This window comes from Carcharhinus amblyrhynchos, chromosome 22 (assembly GCF_965287045.1).
Source record: "Carcharhinus amblyrhynchos chromosome 22, sCarAmb.v2.hapA, whole genome shotgun sequence".
Classification (NCBI taxonomy): domain Eukaryota; kingdom Metazoa; phylum Chordata; class Chondrichthyes; order Carcharhiniformes; family Carcharhinidae; genus Carcharhinus; species Carcharhinus amblyrhynchos.
Genome location: NC_137345.1, coordinates 19,497,022 through 19,516,586, shown reverse-complemented (window position 1 = coordinate 19,516,586; position 19,565 = coordinate 19,497,022). Strand labels below are relative to the sequence as shown.

General features: G+C 43.4%; 1 protein-coding gene across 3 annotated transcripts in view; it reads left to right on the top strand.

Annotated features, from left to right (window-relative positions):
- Nucleotides 1-19,565, top strand: part of LOC145356986 (plexin-A2-like) — a 470,896-nt gene that overhangs the window by 358,081 nt on the left and 93,250 nt on the right. For all 3 annotated transcript variants that reach the window (XM_080210014.1, XM_080210012.1, XM_080210013.1), the window contains 2 exons: nt 4,497-4,614; nt 8,426-8,562. In XM_080210014.1, the coding sequence (XP_080066140.1) occupies nt 4,497-4,614; nt 8,426-8,562 (255 nt within the window). The remainder of the gene's footprint in view (nt 1-4,496; nt 4,615-8,425; nt 8,563-19,565) is intronic.

The window sequence follows — 19,565 nt, the reverse complement described above, 5'->3', positions numbered from 1 at the left end:
TGTGACACTCCCCAGCTCATTATTTTAACCTATAGGTTAAATTGAATCCTTTGTTAGGTTAGTGGGCAAAAGATCATACGTATGTTTTAAGCATTTGCCAGTATGATTAAGGTTGCAATTGATTGCAGGATTGTTGGCAATGATTTGAACTCTGCACATTGTAATAGGAAATGTGTGGGGGGAGTTTTTCCGTCCTGCCCGCCATGGGAATCGTAGTGGGCGGAGAGCGTTCCATGCATTGACCTCGGACGGGATTTTACTGTTTTGGGGCAAGCACAACTAGGGCAGCGTGGTGGGTTAGCACTGCTGCTTCACAGCCCCAGGGACCTGGGTTCAATTCCCGGCTTGGGTCACTGTCCGTGTGGAGTTTTCACATTCTCCTCCTGTCTGCGTGGGTTTCCTCCGGGTGCTCGGGTTTCCTCCCACAGTGCACAGATATGTGGGTTAGGTTGATTGACCATGCTTAAATTGCCCCTTAGTGTCCTGAAATGTGTAGGTTAGAGGGATTAGTGGGTAAAATATGTAGGGATGTGGGGGTAGTGCCTGGGTGGGATTGTGGTCAGTGCGGACTTGATGGGCAGAATGCCCTCTTTCTGTACTGTAGGTTTTCTATGAATCTATAACAACTGGAAAATCCCACTGGTGATGTTTAGCCACCAGATTATAATTCCATTAAATAGTGCACACAGAAGATCTTCTTCCAGTCTTAAATTCCATGTTCTGTGTATATATCTCTCAGTTAATCCAGAATCTTCAAAACTTGTTAGTTAGCAAGTATATATCCTTTAAATCACTAGCATCGATGGATTCACTTGCCTCTCCCTTGTATCTGAATTTTTCTCCCAATATTTCATGTGCTGGAGTAAATTATCCTATAAGATTTATGAATCCATTGTTCAAAATTAAAGCTGTCAAGAAGCAGCCAGACTGAACACTCAATTGGTGCATTCACACTTCGACCTTTAGAAATGTACTGGTCCTTGGCAAGACCTGTGTCTGAAGCATTCAAGCTGTGTAATAAATGAAATGAGCCAGATTGGTCCGCCAACACTTGGTGCGATATATACAGCATGATATCTCCTGCAGAAGCTCTACTGGCGAAATAAAATAAATGTAACATTGCCTGTGACTAATGCATGCTTGCCATTAGTTCTACTAGCATTAGAAGTAACACGGGGAATTCTTGATGGACAAGCAGAACCATGGCTGAAGACAAACTGTCCAGGTTTGTCAGTGTTGCAGTACCTGAGGAAAAGGCTTCATTTAGTAATGTCCGTTTCATCCATCAATCCAGCAAGTGCCTCTCCGTGGTTAATGCCGCTTTCATTCGAGGTGTCACCATCTCTAGACAGATCCATAGGATAGCATATTTTAAAGGAGTGATTGGAGGCACACTAAATCCAACGGAAGGCATTCCTGATACCTACCTCCTCCCCGACTTTTCTGAAATTGTAAGTGATGGGGGCGGGGAATGTAACATAAAAAATAGAAGCAGAAATAGAAGCCTGATCCTGCCTTACCGCCACCGCCCCCCCCCACCCCCCCAACATCCTTTGATACCTTCGCCTCAAGTGCTGTATCTAGTTGATGCTTGAAAACATTCAATGCTTTGGCCTCAACTACTTCATGTGGTTCCACAGGCTGACCACTCTCTGGGTGAAGAAATTTCTCCTCCTCTCTGGCCTAAATAGTCTAAATGTAGTGATTTGTAAACTGTGTGTGACTTTATATGCCCTTCTCTGATCAGAACCTTCCACGCACTTGACCAAGGAACATCGTTTCTGAAAGCTTGTGGGATTACTATCATATAAACTGGTTGGACTCTAACCTGGTGTTGTGAGACTTCTTACTAAATAATCTACCCTGTATCCTTAGATTGTGACCCCTTTGCGGCAAGAAAGGCATTGAAACTACCTTTGGTGTATTGAGATCCTTAAGTAGCCAATTTATAGCCACTTAAGAGCCTCATCCCCCACTACACATGGTGATTTACCACTGTTGGATTTAGACCCATGTCATGTGGGAAACCCTGTGGCTTTAGCAGGCAAAACGAGAAGGACACTAATGGGCCGTTTAGCATGGCCAATCCACTTAACCATCTTTGGACTGTGGAAGGAAACCAGAGCACCAGGAGGAAACCCGTGCAGACACAGAATCAATGTACAAACTCCACACAGTCACTCAAGACTGAAATTGAACCCAAGACCCTGTAACTGCAGTAAGGTGTCCCCATTTTTGAACTTAACAGTTCTGTTGACCTGCAATTGTATGGGGCATTGGTGAGGCCGTGCCTAGAGTATTGTGTACAATTTTGCTGTCGTTATCTGAGGAAGGATGTCCTTGCTGTAGAGGCAGTACAGCAAAGGTTTATCAGGCTGATTCCTGCAATGGCAGGTCTGTCATATGAGGAGAGACTAAATCTAGGGTTACATTCATTGGCGTTTAGAAGAATGAAAGGGGATCTCATAGAGACTTGTATAATTCTAACAGGATTAGACAGGGCAGATTCAGAAAGAATGTTCCCAATGGTGGGGGAGTCCAGAACTAGGGGTTATAGTTTGAGGATAAGCGGTAAACCTTTTAGAATTGAGGCGAGGAGAAATTTCTTCACCCAGAGGGTAGTGAATGTGTGGACTTCAAAGAAAGTAGTTGAGGCCAATATGTTGTGTGATTTCAAGAAAATAGATATAATTCTTAGGGCTAAAGGGATTGAGGGATATGGGGGGGGGAAATGTGGAATCAGGATATTGAGTTTGATGATCAGCCCTGATCATAATGAGTGGTGGAGCAGGCTTTCAGGCCTTGCTTATATTTTCTGTGTTGAAAAGTAAAATTAATGTAGATGCTGGAAATCTGGAGGACAAAACCAGAAAATGCCGGGCAAGCTCAGCAAGTCGAGCAGCATCAGTGGAAAGAGGAAGAGTTAATGTTTCCGATCATTGACCTTTCCTCGGAACTGATTCTGAATCAAGTTCTGATGAAGGTTCTCCGACCCGAAAAATATTAATACTGTTTCTCTCTCCACCTGCCGAGGGCACCCATATCTTTGACGTTATTTTTGCTAACTTCAAGTCATCCATGTTTTTGTGCCGAGGACCTGAATGATCATCTCACCTTCACAACTGGAGGGATCATTTACGTACTTCTGTGGTTTTCCTGACAGCAAAAGACCCTCTCCACCAAATTCCAAAGATGTGCAAGTTAGATGGGATTGGCCATGCTAAATTGCCACTTAGTGTCAGAGGGATTAGCTAGGGTAAATGCGTGGGGATGGGATTGTGGAAGGTTCAGACTTGATGGGCTGAATGGCCTCCTGCACTGTAGGATTCTCTGATTCTATGACCAACACTTGCAGTTTTGTCAATTTGGAAAGGATTTCAACTTAGAGATGGTGAAAAATAGAATGTTGTTAAATGACTGCTATATTTGAACGTTTGCACTGAAGTCAGCAAAGTGCTTGCGTGCAGAGATTGAACCCTCTTCAGTTTTCAAAACTCAGCTTTGTGGCGGAAGAGGAGGTGGGAGTCTATCTGATTTGGTGGCTTGCTGGTGGCAGGAATGGCTCCAATAGTGTGTGCAAAGCCACATTTAAGGTACTTCATCTCCATGTTAACGAGGTGCGTACTCAAATCCATTTCCAATTCAGCGCATCGCCCCTGAAAATAGTTTTGCGGGAATTATACAAGGAAGGTGCAATGTTTTAATGACAATAAAGCATCAATGCTTGAATTGATTCATGCAAATATTATGTCATTCATCAGCATCTCGTTCTCTCCTAAAGTGAGAAAATTAAGAACTGTCTGTACATCATTAATTCTACTTCATTAACTTAAAAACTCTATTAGATTTTTGACAAATTGGGTGCTATTAAAGCATATTATTCTATCCTTTGTACTACACTTTGCCTATGGTTGAATGCTAATCATTCTGGAATTATTGTGGTACCTGTTTTGTTTTTAAAAAGAGGCAGCAACATTTTAATGAAAACTTGTCTTAGAATCAAACTGAGTTTTTCTTAAAATTCCATATCCGGTAACATGTGTTTCTTGTTCTGGGAAATTGCTTTTAGAGAGGTTTGTTAAAGAGACAGACTGTTGTTCAGTTTTCCCATCTCATCTGCCTTATGTGTGGAATGATGGAATATTACACAATGAAAGACAAAGTGGTGGTTAATTGTAATAAATGGTTTTGCGCTGCACTTCCTTTCTTCCGGAGTTAATCTCGGTATTATATTTTCATGTTTTCTTTTTTTTTGCTCCGTATAATTGAAATTCGCCATGTGCTGCTTTGCTGTAGGGGACAATTTGTTAGTTGTGCAGGAGTGTGACAGCAGCTTAATCTGTCCCGCTGTCTGCCAAGGAGCGTTCATTTATTTCAGCGGAAAATGTCAGCGGAAAATTAGAAGGCAGCCATTTAACGGCAGATGCACACATAACTGCTGGGAGGTGACACGTGTTCTAAATCTGTGTTCTTACTTTTCATGCTCTCCTCGGCAGGATTGTGTGTGAAATGGGAGAGGCGAGGCCTCGCAAAGAGTCTGGTCCAGTGCAGCTCTGCGTTGGGGAGTGTAAGCCCGAGTTTATGACAGAGTCGACACAGCAGTATACCTTTGTGGTGAGTTGAACCCGAGAGTGAGTGGCTCAGTGACCTCCTTTCCCTCCACAAAATATAAAAAGAGAAATTAAGTTCTTTTTGTTGCTTTTGTACAACTTACTGTGTATTTCAGGTTGACTGGTATTTTATAATCGCTGCATGATATGGCACAACCTAGTAAGTGCTCCTGATTTACCTAAGTAAGTTAGTTAGTTTATTTACTAGTCACAAATAGGCTAATGTTAACACTGCGATGAAAGTACTATGAAAATCCCCTAGTCACCACACTCCAGCACCTGTTTGGATATAACGAGGGAGGTTTTAGCACAGCCAATTCACCATTGAAGTGTGGGAGGAAACTAGAGCACCTGTAGGAAACCCACGCAAATGTGGGGGATATGCAAACTCCCCACAGACAGTGACCCAGGCTGGGAATCGAACCCAGGTCCCTGGCGTTGTGGGGCAGCAGTGCTAACTACTGTGCCACCATGCCGCTGTCTTCTCCCCTCCATACACTGGCTTTAATCCTCTTTAACCTAGGTTTCCCAGACGTCTGTTACATTCCCATTTCAGTTGCTCTGCTTCCATTGTTGTTGTGATCAACTCTTAAGCTCTGAGGAGAGATTGGGCAAACTGGGGTTGTTCTCCCTGGAAAGACGGAGGATGAGGGGTGACCTAATAGAGGTGTATAAAATTGTGAAGGGCATAGATAGGGTGAACAGTGGGAAGCTTTTTCCCAGGTCAGAGGTGAGGAACACAAGGGGTCACAAGTTCAAGGTTAAGGGGGCAAGGTTCAACACAGGATGTCAGGGGGACGTATTTTACACAGAGGGTGGTGAGGACCTGGAATGCACTGCCAAGCAAGGTGATTGAGGTGGACATGCTGGGATCATTTAAGACTTAGCCACATGAACAGACTGGGAATAGAGGGATACAAACGAATGGTCTAGTTGGGCGCTTGAGCGGCGCAGGTTTGGAGGGTCAAAGGGCCTGTTCTGTGTTGTACTTTCTTTGTTTTTGTTCTCCTTTCTGACAGAGAAATACACAATTACAACTTTTATTGGTGTTTCTGACTGGCATCAACATTTCATACACTCAAAATGTTCCCGATTTCTGACTTTCTGATCACTCAGTTGTAGCACTCTGGGGTCAGACTCTGTGAACATTACACATTTTCCCTCCTCTTTTTGTGTGGAAAAAAGAATGAAATTTTATTTTCCTCGTTGTATTCACTGTTCATTTATCTTTTTCAAAATCCAAAATTACAACGTGTTTAGAATTTGCAGTTTAATTTTGTGCTGTGTCTTTGTTCCTGGTTTTCTGCTTTCATATGTTTCTCCCGGGTAACCAGATTTCAAAATGAAGGTCAAAGCCAGGCACATGAAAAGCCATGGCATCATCTGTAATGATCGGTATATTGGGTGACTAGTGGCAGGAGTCTGGGGGGGCGGGGGGATGAGTTCAAGGTGGGAGGTGACACCTCCTGAAATGTGGCCAGCTGGAGCTGGCAACCCTACTCTGTGGATTGTTTAAAGGACAATGGAGTTGGCAGTGCCAAAAATGTCATAACAATTCCCTTGGTGACATCAAGGGGGCAGTGGGGAGAGGAATATAGGTTTGCTGTCTGCATTGCAATGTAATGGATGTCTAAGAACAATGACCAAAATTTTGCACAGTCTTTCTCCCCACCAGGACCCACTTTGACTAAACAAAAAAAAGGTGAAACCCGGATGCATTGAGATTTTTTTTCCGGAAATTGTCAGGACACTGGAATATTCTCTGGAAAATCGGGACTGCCCTGGCAAAAGCAGGTCTGAACTGCGTGCCCAATGGGTTGGATTCTCCAGTCCTGTCCATGGCAGGACCTGTTGCAAGCGGGAATGGAAAATCCGGCATTCCAGTCAAAGCCCAGTTCGCTTTTGGTGGCACGGGAAAATCCCAGCCACAAATGAGAATGGAAAATGTTGTTCCACGTTACCCGTTCCCTCTCTATCTTTACTGTTGTTGCCTTTGTCTTCTGTACCTCTGAGGCATGCTCCTCCCCCTGGCTCTGTGCACTGTTCTTTCTCTCTCTCTCTCTCTCTGTCTTTATCTGTTCTGTAGCTGTTTCTCTGCGTTATTCTTGTTTCTTTACACTTCATTTATTTTCCCCTTCAATCACTTAATTTTCTTGTTCTGCCCACACTGGCTTCAAGTGAAGTGTACCCTTGGTTTATTAAAATGATTCCGAAGATTCTCTGAGCATCATAAAATTGTTTCCATGAACACTGGGAATCTTGTGCCCCAGAAAGTTCCTGTGCGCACAATTTCATGGCAAGTGCCAATCCTTTTGAAATTAGAGAACTTCGATTTATAGAATCCCTGCTGTGCAGAGGAGAGCATTCAGACCGTCAAGCTAGCACTGACGACAGTCCCACTCAGATCCTATCCCCGTAACCCCACATATTTACCCCATTAATCCCCCAATCTATACATCTTGGGAAACTAAGGGGCAAATTAGCATGGCCAATCTCCCTAACGTGCACACCTTTGGGAGTGTAAGAGGAAACCTCTGCAGACACGGAGAGAACATGCAAACTCCACACAGTCACCCAAGGCTGGAATTGAACCTGGGTCCCTGGCGCTGTGAGGCGGCAGTGTTAACCACTGTGCGCCGTAGTCTAAAAACTAAAAGCTTTGCTGAATGCCTTCCTAAGGTACTGCAAGTTCGTTGCTGGCGGATAAAATGGTGTATGCTATGCCTATACACTGTGCATGAGTATGCACATACATCAATGTCTCCAAGTACAAAAATATTGATTTCCCTGAGGATTATTGTAGGCATTCTTTTCAGAATATTGCCTTCAGGAATTTTTGTGAAAGCTGAAATCTATCATTTTTGGACTGCATAAAATAATTAAATAACCAAATTGTCTAACCTAAAAATTCCTTTTTTAAATAAGATCATCACCATTTTTGTTGCTTTAAATGGGTAATTTGTTAGCATTTCTTCAGTGTAACGCTTTGCAAAAAAGATTCAACTACATTTTCCCAACTTCTTTTGCCCCAGCGTGGCAAACATTTTTGCAAGTTTTCTGTTCCCTCCACATTAAATGCGTTTCCCCCCAACCAACAAAGAATATTCTGATTTCTTGATTACCATTGCAATGAGGGATCGATTGTGTTCCCGTGAAGCGGACTGAGTGTTTAAATTAGAATTATTCAGACCGCCTTTGGTAATGTACACCAGATCTGGAACCATGTTGAGAGTGTTGTGAGGCCAAGTGAATAAATTCCTTTTAAAATCGCCCTCTCTCAACATACATCAGAAGCTATTGTTTGGTCTAGTTAGTCATTTAACAAGGGGAGGGGGAACAGAACTTAAGCTCACTAATTTGAAGAATGCGTCCCGCTGCCCAAGGCATTTATGGTAGTTTGTTTACTGCCTTTTATTGTTCCAAAAGTTAATGCCATTCTAAAAGCCTTTCAAGTAGTCTCTGAAATACTGCATTGCAAAACCAACTGTCTAATTCAAGCTGTAAGTGCTGGTGGTAAAAGTTAAATGAATGAAAAAGAAGGCATTCATTGAAGATGTTCTTTCAAACCTTCAAAGGTGACAGTCTGCAGAGATATGTAGATTCCACTCTGCGCCCTTGGGAAGGAAGAAGAAGGGAAGTTTAAATAAATGTAAGCCAAGGATCTTTGGTTGTGTTATCATAAGAACAATGCATCATGCAAAGGATGACTTTAACAGCATCAGTCGAAACAAACTGGAGAAGTAATTATGTTTTTAATCAGTCTTTGTCTCTACTCTTTAAATCTGTGTCTTTATTTTCTCGTCTCCTTTCAACAGAAGCCTTCTCTGGAGGACTTGAACCCAAATCGAGGTCCGGAGTCTGGGGGGACGATGGTGACGATTACGGGAAAATACCTTGGAGCTGGCAGCAATGTCAACGTGCTGTTTGGGAATCAAACCTGCGAGTTTTACAGGTGAGGAGGAAGAAAAGCAAGCGCGATGCATGGAATTATTCTCATTCTAGATGTCGTTCAGTACTCAGTTGAAACTGTGCTTGTGCTCTTAGAGGAGGCCAGTAATTTATTGAGTGAACTGAGTTGCAATTATAAATTCATAACTATGTATACCACCTCGCTGAGAGCAACCTGCTCGAATGCCACATCTGTACATCTCAGAAAGCTTGCAGATCGATGGGATCTAATGAATGGCTAGGATTAATTACAAGGTCATATTTTCATTGCCCGGGTCTGGTGTTAAAAAAGCAACGAGTGAACCTCAAAAGCTCAGCTGTTCTCAAAGATGTTAGCTTTCCCTTTATTCATTATTTTTTACATTATACCTATTCCAGACATAGTGAGAAAATTTGACCTGGTTTTGTGCTGAAAATAATTGGCTTGCTTGATATAATGATTGTAATATAATTGGAGCAAGTATCTCCTGCTATAATTTACAATCAACAATAGGCAAATTACAAAATTGATACATAGCACGATCTTAACAGCCATTCACACCATGCGTGCACTGCAGGGAAGTCAGAGATTTTGACAGTCAGTCAACTCTGCGTTCACTGCAGCGGGTTGGGAAAATCGTGCCTGCATGAACGGCTGTGACATTGTGGCCACAGAAGAAGCAGCAATTTCAAATGTTATAAATTAAAAGGGACAAAATTTGCCCAGCCCTGTTATTGCAACCAGTGATAGCACTGATCCGACAGTAACAACTCACGATCAGCTTCTTCCCTGCTGCAATCAGACTTTTGAATGGACCTACTATATATAAAGCTGATCTTTCGCTATGCCCTCAGGCAGATTCTCCCATCCCTCTGCACTGCTTTTTTAGCACGGCGGTTGGGAGGCTCTCACAGCAGCCGATTCGCACTGGGCATCTAGGCCTTCATCCGTCTCTCAGCGTAGGTTTTCCAGTGCTGTCAGTTCCATGCTGAAAACTGGCACGGAGCTGCAAAATGTATGCAGCAGGTCCTTGTAATATCATTTGAATATCAATAGCAGGCTCAAGACGGAAATCTCCGAGCTTGCCAACCCCTCTTTCCCACCCTCTCCCCCGCCAGGAGTAATTCACTCCAGCAGGGTTTACTACAGCTCCCCGCAAGTGGGGAGCCATCGTTCCAACCCCATTGGAGGCCCCTCAGAGCATTGGTGCGTGCTGAGGGGGTGCCCCTGGGCATTGCCACCTTGGCAGTGCCAGCCTGTGCCCTGGCACTTTGCCCAAGGGGCAAAGTGCTAATGCCCAAATGACACCTCAGCACTGCCCACTGGACATGGGGAAATGCCAAGGGGGTAGGGCCTGATGGGGGGAGCAGGGCCTCCGGAGGAGGTTGGTGGGGGAGGGGTCCGGCTGCCACTCTGCAGTCAGAGTCGGTGGGGCAGGGAAGGAGGGTAGCGATCGGGGCTGGCCTTCAGGATGGGGGAGGAAGGGGTTGGAGCTGCAGGTGGGGAGGGTTTGGGACTGCTGTTGGTTGTGGGGGTGGGGGGAGGGTGGGAGATTGAGCCAATGGTGCAGGGTTCGAGGCTGGCCTGGGTATGTTTGGGAGACCAGCGGTTAGGCAGTGGGGGCGGGGGCGAGTGGGTCGCACAATTGGCAATGTGGGGGTTACGGGGCTGGCTAGCGATCGGTAGACTGGCAGGGCGGGGGCGGGGAGCCACTGCGTATGTGCTGATCTCGGCACTGACAGATCAGCACATGCGCAATGGCCCACTCAGAACTATCCTACCGGCCTCTCGGATGGAGATAGGCCCTGCCCCCTGATTTCTGGAGCGAATCACGCTAGTGCACAGTGTGTGAGAGATTCTTTTTGAAACCCCCGCAGAAAAACCCAGTGGGATTTATTCCAGCTTTTACATGAAGTCAACAATTAGAATTTTTTAGGGAGATTCCCACCCCTTATCTGTGATTGTAACACATTCTAGTGAATGGTATGCTTTATCTGTACAGCGTGCAAGAAACAATACTTTTCACTGTATACCAATGCCTGTGACACCAATAATAAATCAGGTCAAGTCAGGCAATAAGTTTGAATAATCTGCATCAACCTAACATCTTATAAATTGGGGTCACCAGTACTTCCAGGGTTATTCTAGCTATACTGCAATTGGCAAACGTAAAGAAAGCATTAACCTGTCAAGCATGCAATAGATTCAATCCAGTGATCAATAAGGAGGCCTTGTGTGAACAGATGCAAACAGGTTGTCACAAAATGATGTATGGGTTGACTAACTAAATGGGCTACGCTATGGCGAATGGAGTTCAACGTGGGGAATTGTGAGGTCATCCAATTTGGCTTCAAGAAAGATAAATGCGAGTATTTACTAAATGCTAAGAAACGCGGATCTGTGGGAGAGCAAGGATGTTTGGGTATACTGTTCTCTAAAAGCTAGTGGCTAGATTTTAAAACATCAATCAACAAGGCTAATGGAATGTTGGCCTGTATCTCCAGAGGGCTGGGATGAAAAGAGAGGAAGTTGTGCTTCAGTTGTGTAGAGCATAAATTCTGCTCATGTTGCTTTCAGTTATAAAAAATTGATGGATAATCTAATTGAGATGTTTAAACTAATAAAAGTATTTGATAAGATAGAGCAGGAAAGCGGCTACTTCATGTGGGGAAATTAAGAACAAAAGGACGTGATTTTGAAATCAGAGAGTGGGATTTTCCACGTGCCCTGCCGTGTGTGGCTCGCTATTGGCCGTTGGTGGGATCTTCAGCTCCTGCCGTCGTCAGCAGGGTTTTCCTCTGAATGCACCCCTGCTGCTGGGAAACCCATGGCAGGGGGCAGGGGCACTGTCGGCGGGACTGGAAAATCCTGGCAACATGAACGGCCGGAAAACTCTGGCTATTGTCAGGCCACCAACAGTGAAGTCAGGAAATGCATTATCTCAAAGTACAGAACAGGAACCCTTCTCCCTGAAAGGTCTGTGGATAGTGGGGTCAGTTGAGGTTTTCAAGAGTTGGATAGGTGGATATTTGTTAGGTAAGGCTACCAAGGAATTTGGAATAAAGGCAGCTAAATGGAGTTGAGGCACAGGCCATTCATGATCTATTTGAATGACAAACAAGCCTGAATCGCCTACTCCTGTTCCTATGTATGATTAGACAATACTAAAGAGAAGTCCTACTTTCAGGTATAACCCAGAATATATGCTTAGGGTAACAGAGCAAAAGATATTCTAAACATCATTGACAGAGGTTACCCACCCTGCAGCATTTTCCCAGAGATGAGTCATCACTGGCAGAGACAGGTATCCAATCTGCTAGATTAACTGCCCATTCGTGAGGGTACCGCAATCTTCCCAGTGGTGGAGAGGGCCTCATTGAGGCCCAAGCCAGGCAGGTCCTTGGAGGGACCTTGCTAGCAGCTGGCTAAGGGAAAGAGGCTCTTCTGTCACTTTATCTTCCCCTCCCCACAGCCTCATCAGAGACACAGGAATCAGCAGGTCACAACAGTGGCTGTCAGCCATTCCATTCCCCTCTACGGAGAGGCCTGGCAATTGGGGCCATCATTTGTTGTATTAAATTGAATACCTTTTCATGCTTCCTGCTCCTGCAGGAGCAGTGCCCATTTCTGCTTTACGGACTACTGTCTTTCTAAGGCTGCAGGCCTTATGATTGGAGTTGCAACCTTATTACTCTTTATTTATTGTTAATTCATGGGACATGGGCTGCCAGCATTTATTGTCCATCCCCAGTTGCCCTTGAGAAGGTGAACTGCCGCCTTGACTCGCTGCAGTCCATGACTCGTAATGCATTTAGGGAGGGAATTCCAGGATTTTTACCCAACGACTGCAAAGGAATGGTGATATATTTCCAAGTCAGGACAGTGAGTGGCTTGGAGGGGAACTTGCAGGTGGTGGTGTTCCCATCTATCTGCTTCCTTTGATCATCTAGATGGAAGTAGTCATAAGTTTGGGAGGTGCAGTCTAAGGATCTTTGGTGAATTGCTGCAGTGCATATTATACATAGTACGCATTGCTGCTACTGAGCATCGGTGGTGGAGGAAATGGATGTTTGTAGATGTGGTGCCAATCAAGAGGGCTACTTTGCCTTGGATGGTGTCAAATTTCCTGAGTACTGTTGGAGCTGCCCCCATCCAGGGAATATTCCATCACAAACCTGACTTGTGCCTCAGGAACTTGCCTCATACTTAGACAATGGATCTGAAGGCAACCACCTCCAGGTATTCTCTCAAGCGGGTGCCCTGACAGTAAGCGTGGGGCTGGGATCTGGAAGTGATTCCGATCCTGGAGTACCTTTTTAATGTGCTGCAAGTCTGTTCCTTTTTTTTTGTAGCTGGTGACTTCAAAAATCTGTGCTTCTGTCCAAAAAGTGGAAATTAGATCTGCAACAAAGCAATTAACGTCTTTCGATTCACCTTTGCCTTGGCGTAAATGTGTTTCGGTGAAGCATTCTAAGTAGCTGACATTTCCTGCATTGTGGATGGAAAGAAATCGATTGGAAAATGCAGTCGTTTTAATCTCTGTATTTTTTGAGATGGTGAAAGAATCATTTTTAATCCTGTCGCTGTTGTTCAAAAAAGGCAAAAATATGGAGATAGGAATATGTAGATGCTTGTAGATAATGGGTTTGATATTTATTCATTATTGTACTATTTTTCTTTAATCCTTCCACCATCTGTCATATTACGTAGTCATTATGGGTACTTTATGCTGCAGCGATGGTAGCTGACTGATGAGATCTTGATACCTGAGCCTTTAAACGTTAACACCTTCAGCTTTCACTACTTACCATTCCAAATATGATCTTGCATCATGTTGCGATCACCACGCAGGCTGGCATCTTGCAGACTTCTTCCAGACTGTCCTTTGACCCATGTGGTGACATTAATCTCACCATGTGGATGGTGCCACCCTCCAGTCCCATGTTAGCCCTTGACCTGCTGAGCATCTTGCAGTCCAAGATGTGCGGGTTAGGTTGATTGGCCAAGCTAAAATTGCCCCTTAGTGTCCTGGGATGTGTAGATTAGAGGGATTAGCGGGTAAATGTGTCGGGATATGGGGGTAGGGCCTGGGTGGGATTGTAGTCAGTGCAGACTCGATGGGCCAAATGGCCTGTTTCTGCACTGTAAGATTCTATGTTCTATGTTCATTATAATGCACGCTGGCACATCTCATCACATCTACTTTCTACTAGAGAACACAATAAATAATACAATTAAGTTGAATAATTTCTTTTGAAGTCTTTAATTTCTGTGTTTCGAATCCGTCATGGACACGCTCATTTCACAAATTGAACTTTAATTTCCACTTGCCTTAACTTCTGCCAAACTAAATCAGGAGTGTGTTGGAATATTCCCCACTTGCCTGGGTGGGTGCAGCTCCAACAACATTCAAGAAGCTTGACACCATCCAGGACAAAGCAGCCCACTTGATTGGCACCACATCAACAAACATCCGCTGCCTCCACCACCGAAGCTCAGTTGCAGCAGTGTGTACTATCTACAAAATGCAGTGCAGCAATTCACCAAAGGCCCTGAGACATCTCCTCCCAAAACCACTGCAGGCCAAGCCTGTCTGGGGTGAATTGTTGACTTCTTTTTGTTCTGCATTTCTCTCATTTTCCCCCCTCCCTTGTGGGATCTTTCATTATTTCTGAGGCTTTTTTTTTGAGAGTCACCCTGTATTTGGGGTTGCCTCTCATTTTCCTGTTCCTTAGCCATTTCCTTTTTTCTTTAATTTGCTGCTTTCAAGTATGTTTCCACTTTCAGTGGATTACCTCTAAGTGTATTCATGGAATCCTACAATGCAGAAGGAGGGCATTCGGCCCAGCGCGTCTGCAATGGTTACAATCGCACCCAGGCCCTATCCCAGTAACTTGCTATTGCAATACAATATGGTCTTGACAGTTCTTTCACATCATGATCTGCCACATGTGAAGAAATGGTCATAGTGCTTTGCCTTTGGGTTGTGTCATAAACTTTCTTCTCTTTCAAATCAGTGTTTTTTTTACATTGATTATTTTATAATATTGCTGCTTGTTCTTTTTCATTACTGTGATCCTTTCAGCAATTTTGCTCTGGTATGTAATTCTTGTGTCTGAATTGCTGATCCTGCTGTCAATTTCAATATTTTCACCTCTACAGTTAGTTTCTCCTTGTCAAGCTTTCCTTCTGCAACTCTCTTCTAAGGCTGTGAATAGTCTCTTCAGGTTCTTTGTTGAGACTTGACAGTTTCAAATTCAATTATGCTATTTCAGTTTTTAAAAAAAGTTACTTAGTTTAGTTTCCTTCTATAAACTTCAAACTCCTATTCTTCTGATACGGTTCTTCACTGGACCTGTTCTTATTTTCTAGTTGCATTTTCATGGAGTTCAGTTTATTCTCATTCCATTCTCCTCAATTTTGTAAATGTTTGCAACTGTGTTTCTCCAATTTTGCATCTTGCCACCGCATCTTCTGTAACGATCTTCTGTAGAGCTTTAATTATTTTTGCTGGTGCCAGTTTAATTTAATAATTTATAGTTTCTTTTGAGGTCTGTGTTTCTTCCAAGGGGAATCTGTCACAAACATATTCAATTTGCAAATCTTTGTTTCCACTTGTCTTAACTTCAGCCAAACCCTTTTGGATTCACTGGCCAGATTTACCTCTGAATTGTTGATTTGTTTCCATTCTGCATTTCTCTCATTGCCTTCCCCTCCAACCCTGTTGTGGGATCTTTCATTACTTTTGGACTTTTTTTTTAAGAGTTGCCCTCTATCTGGGGTTGTCTCTAATTTTCCTGTCCTTAGCCATTTCCTTTTTTCTTTGATTGCCACTTTCTAGTGTATTTCCACTTTAAATGTATTGCTGCTTTAAGGCTGTCACTTTTTTTTGTGCTCCACTGTCAGCAGCTGCCAGTTGTGTCTGTGTTTTTCCTGTGCTTTTGGCAAGAATGCGACTGCTCTTTTTGAACATTTTAAAACTTCCACGTTTCCTAAAGAGAGGTCATTGCAGTGATCTCTCCTCTTTTGTTTATTTTCTGGCTGTTTGCAGAGTTTTTTTTTGAACAAGTCTTTTTTCTTGTCTCTTTGGGGCCGGTTATTTTACACTTAAAGCTGTAACACTGCTTTGCTCTTTTTTTTAAAACTTTGCAGCAACTCCCCTCTTGTACTTCAGTTATTTTTCTTCATGTCCTCTTTTTCTCTTTACTCTGTTTCTTCTGTAAACTTTTGACTCTGCCAGTCAATTTTACAGGGTTTGTTCTTCTCTCCCTTTGCAGGTCTTGCTGTGTCTGATTTTTCAGCTTCTTCAATCTCCTAAACCTCCTGGTACTGCCACCTGGTCAACAACTAAGTGCAGGTACTTTCCTGCCCTCCAGACTCCACCCTCCCCGCATCCCAACAATGGTTGCTCCCATCCTCTGGCCTGTCTATCAAGAACCCCAACCCCGATTTCCCCTAAGTCGTGGGGAAGATGTGGCATAGTGGCAATGTGCCTGGACTTGTAATTCAAAGGTACAGGCTCATGTTTTGGGTACAAGAATTCAAATCCCACCATGGTGGAATTTTGAATTCAATTAATAATCAGGAATTAGACATCTCACTCACTCTTCTTGTGAATCCTGACCAAGGGGCTTGGTGGCTTCTCTCCATTCCTATTTTGCTGTCCATGTTTTCTGCTTCTACATTACTCGGGGTCTGGCAATATCCCTTTTTGGGTGTGCATCTCTCTATTCAGGCTCCCCTGTTGCATATCCTCGGATACTATTGTGTATCCTGTCATTTTGTTGCCACCCTTCTTATCGTCATTGATTGCCAGCGTGAGATGCTATTACCAAATTCTGTTCCACCATGTCATACTATTTACTTGATATGGGTTATTTAGATAGGTTGTAGTGATGGTGGCTTGTTATTGAGGCTTGAGTGTTTGAATATAAACATTTAATCAGTAGGCTTTAACTATTTATAGTTCCAAGTATGCTGCATGGTGTAGTTCCCACCATGCAGGCTAACTGCTTACAAAGTTCTCCCAGACTGTTCTTTGACCATGTGCCAATGTTCATCTCATTGTGGGTGGTGCCAAACTCCAGTCCCATGCTAATCCTTGCTCTGCTGAGCACCTTTGCATTTATAATACATTTTAGGCACATATTCCTATCAAACTGGCGCTTTCAATAAAGTCTGTAGGACAGCATGGTGGCACAGTGGTTCGCACTGCTGCCTCACAGCACCTGGGTTTGATTCCCAGCTTGGGGCACTGCCTGTGCGGAGTCTGCATGTTCTCCCTGTGCCTGCATGCTTTCCTCTGTGTGCTCTGGTTTCCTCCCACAGTCCGAAAGACATGCTAAGTAGGTGCATTGGCAATACTAAATTCCCCCTCAGTGTTTCCAAACAGGTGCCAAAGTCTGGCAACTAGGGAAGTTTCACAGTGACTTCATTGCAGTGTTAATGTAAGCCTACTTGTGGCACTAATAAATAAACTTACGTTTGAACCAATAGCCTCCAAGCATTTTAAATCTGTTCTTATATTTGCATCGACATGAAACATTAACTCTCTTTCTCTTTCCATAGACACAGCTCAACCTGAGTGTTTTCAACATGTTTTATTCATATTTTGTTCTTTTAGATTCCACAATGTAGCAGACTTACTACTAAACATAGAAACTAGAAGCAGGAGTAGGCCATTCGGCCTTTCAAGCCTGCTCCGCCATTCATTTTGATCATGGCTGATTTATCAAACTCAATATCTTGATACCGTTTTTCCCCCTACATCCCTTGATCCCTTTAGCCCCAAGAGCAATACCTCATTTCTTCTTGAAATCGCACAATGTTTTGCCCTCAACTACTTCCTGTGGTCATGAATTCCACAGATTCACCTCTCCCTGGATGAAGACGTTTCTCCTCACCTCAGCCCTAAAAGGTTTAACCCTCAAACTATGACCCCTAGTTCTGGACTACCCACACCATCGGGAACATTCTGTCTTTTTGTGTGAAAGAGCGTACAAAGCGTATACGGTGGAACTAAGATTTTAACAGAAGTACCAAAAATGTTAGGTCCTTTCAACTTCATATCATTAAAAGTTTTACACTGAGCTACAAACACTGCAGTAAAACGCCAGCTTTTGCGTGAAGTTAAATTGATGGTAATTTCTAAGTTTAATTATGGTGAATTGCAACATGCCTATTTATTCCTGGCTCCAGCGCAGGTAGAGATACAAAAGTCTCTCCAATGTGCATTCATTGTCTGCTCAGTAGCCTAAACAGAATGAGTTCGGCTGATTTCAGTTCAGTCTCCTGTCAGTATAATTCAATACAAATTGTATTCCAAGTTGACCATTTGATGGCTGGTGCATCTTTCTGTAAACTTGAGATAAAGTATGCTGCCTTGAAGAAAATCCAGTGGGAGCCCTGTGTGCATGTGACTGCTGGCTTCAAAGAACCAAAGCATTATAACCCCCCTGAACAGGTGCCACTACACCTCCCCCCCACCTCCCACCCCCCACATCCCACATCCACCTCCGCAGACACACATGCGCACATACAGACACACACATCCTTTACCTAGCTCCGTTAAAAATGACACTTTTATCTTCTCAGGCAAGGATCATACATTCACCGTTTTTTTTGTGGAGGACTTTATCATCTTCCTATGACTTCTTACAAACGGCAGAGCTGCTTGATCTTGGAGCTACTGTTCCTTTTATTCCAAGTTCAAAAGATCCCCATTGGCTGTAGGGAATTGATCTGGCGGCCTGTGTCTTAGAGAGCAGGTGGAAGTCACTCCACTTGGCAGACTTGGTGAAGCTGGCCAATGACATTTGCAAGCAGTATTTTAGCTCCTGATTGTTATTCAGCTCCGGGCAAGTGGGGAACGTGCTCTCAGTGACTAGCGTGTCTGTGCTGAGGCTTTATGAACATCAGGGGTTCTGTCAATGGCCACAAGATTTTGAAGAAATTTCTATAAAATCCATGCATAATTGTACTAAAGCATAAATTGCTTTCAGATATTGGATTTGGTAGCTCTCTCAGCATTGTAGTAACAAAAAGACTGTGAAGTGAAAGTGTTTTGCAAGGCCGCAACCAAATAATGTCATTCTGGTGCCATCAAATATCATTAGAGTAGAGCTTGTCCTGATCATGATGTAATTTCAAGCCTGTGATTGGGTTATAACCTTTTAACCGATTCCCAGTTAGGCTGATAGCTGTGCCAGTTGAAAGCTTTGCTGTCTTTCAGAGAGTTCCAGTGTTAGTGCAAGTGCATGGTGATGATTAAGCACACAAATTATGAGCAAGAGTAGGCCATTCGGCCCCTTGAGCCTGCTGCACCATTCAATACAATCATTGGCTGGTCGGATCGTAGCATCAATTTGTGGACGTTGTTACAACAAATTTACTGTGAGGCTTTTACATAGAAACATAGAGGTATACAACACTGAAAACGGCCCTTCAACCATCATGTCTGTGATGTACTGGAACCCAATTGCAATATTAAAAGGGAAGATAGTCTAAAACAATTGTCTTTGCACATCAAGCAATGAAAAATTGCAAAAAAAAAGCAATTTTGCAGGTGACTAATGTTCAGAAATTTGCATAGGTTTAAATGGCTAACAAGGATACCCAGCAATTGTTGTGTTTATTGCTTACTAATTAAAATAAGCAACTCAAATGTGGAAGAGTGAAAGCGAAGAGAATTTCGCAAAATGCAGTCTACCTTGGCCAATGCTGATTCAGAACAAGAAATGCTATGTGCACAATGTGAAGCTATTGACCAAAGCTAAATATTGAGGAAAGGTTCAGTCTGTACACAGACACAGAACAGTATGTTAGTCAATAAGCTCTTAATATAGAACCGATCTGTATTCCATTAGAAATAATGTGGTTTGATTTCTGGCTGAGCGCCACAGGCTGGAAGAGTTTAATGAGATCCACACTAATTACAGCTTTCTATTTTCAATCTCCTCTGATGAACGGAGTTGAACAGAATAGAATTACATGAAAATAGTCCTGACAGGCTAATAATAATCTGAATA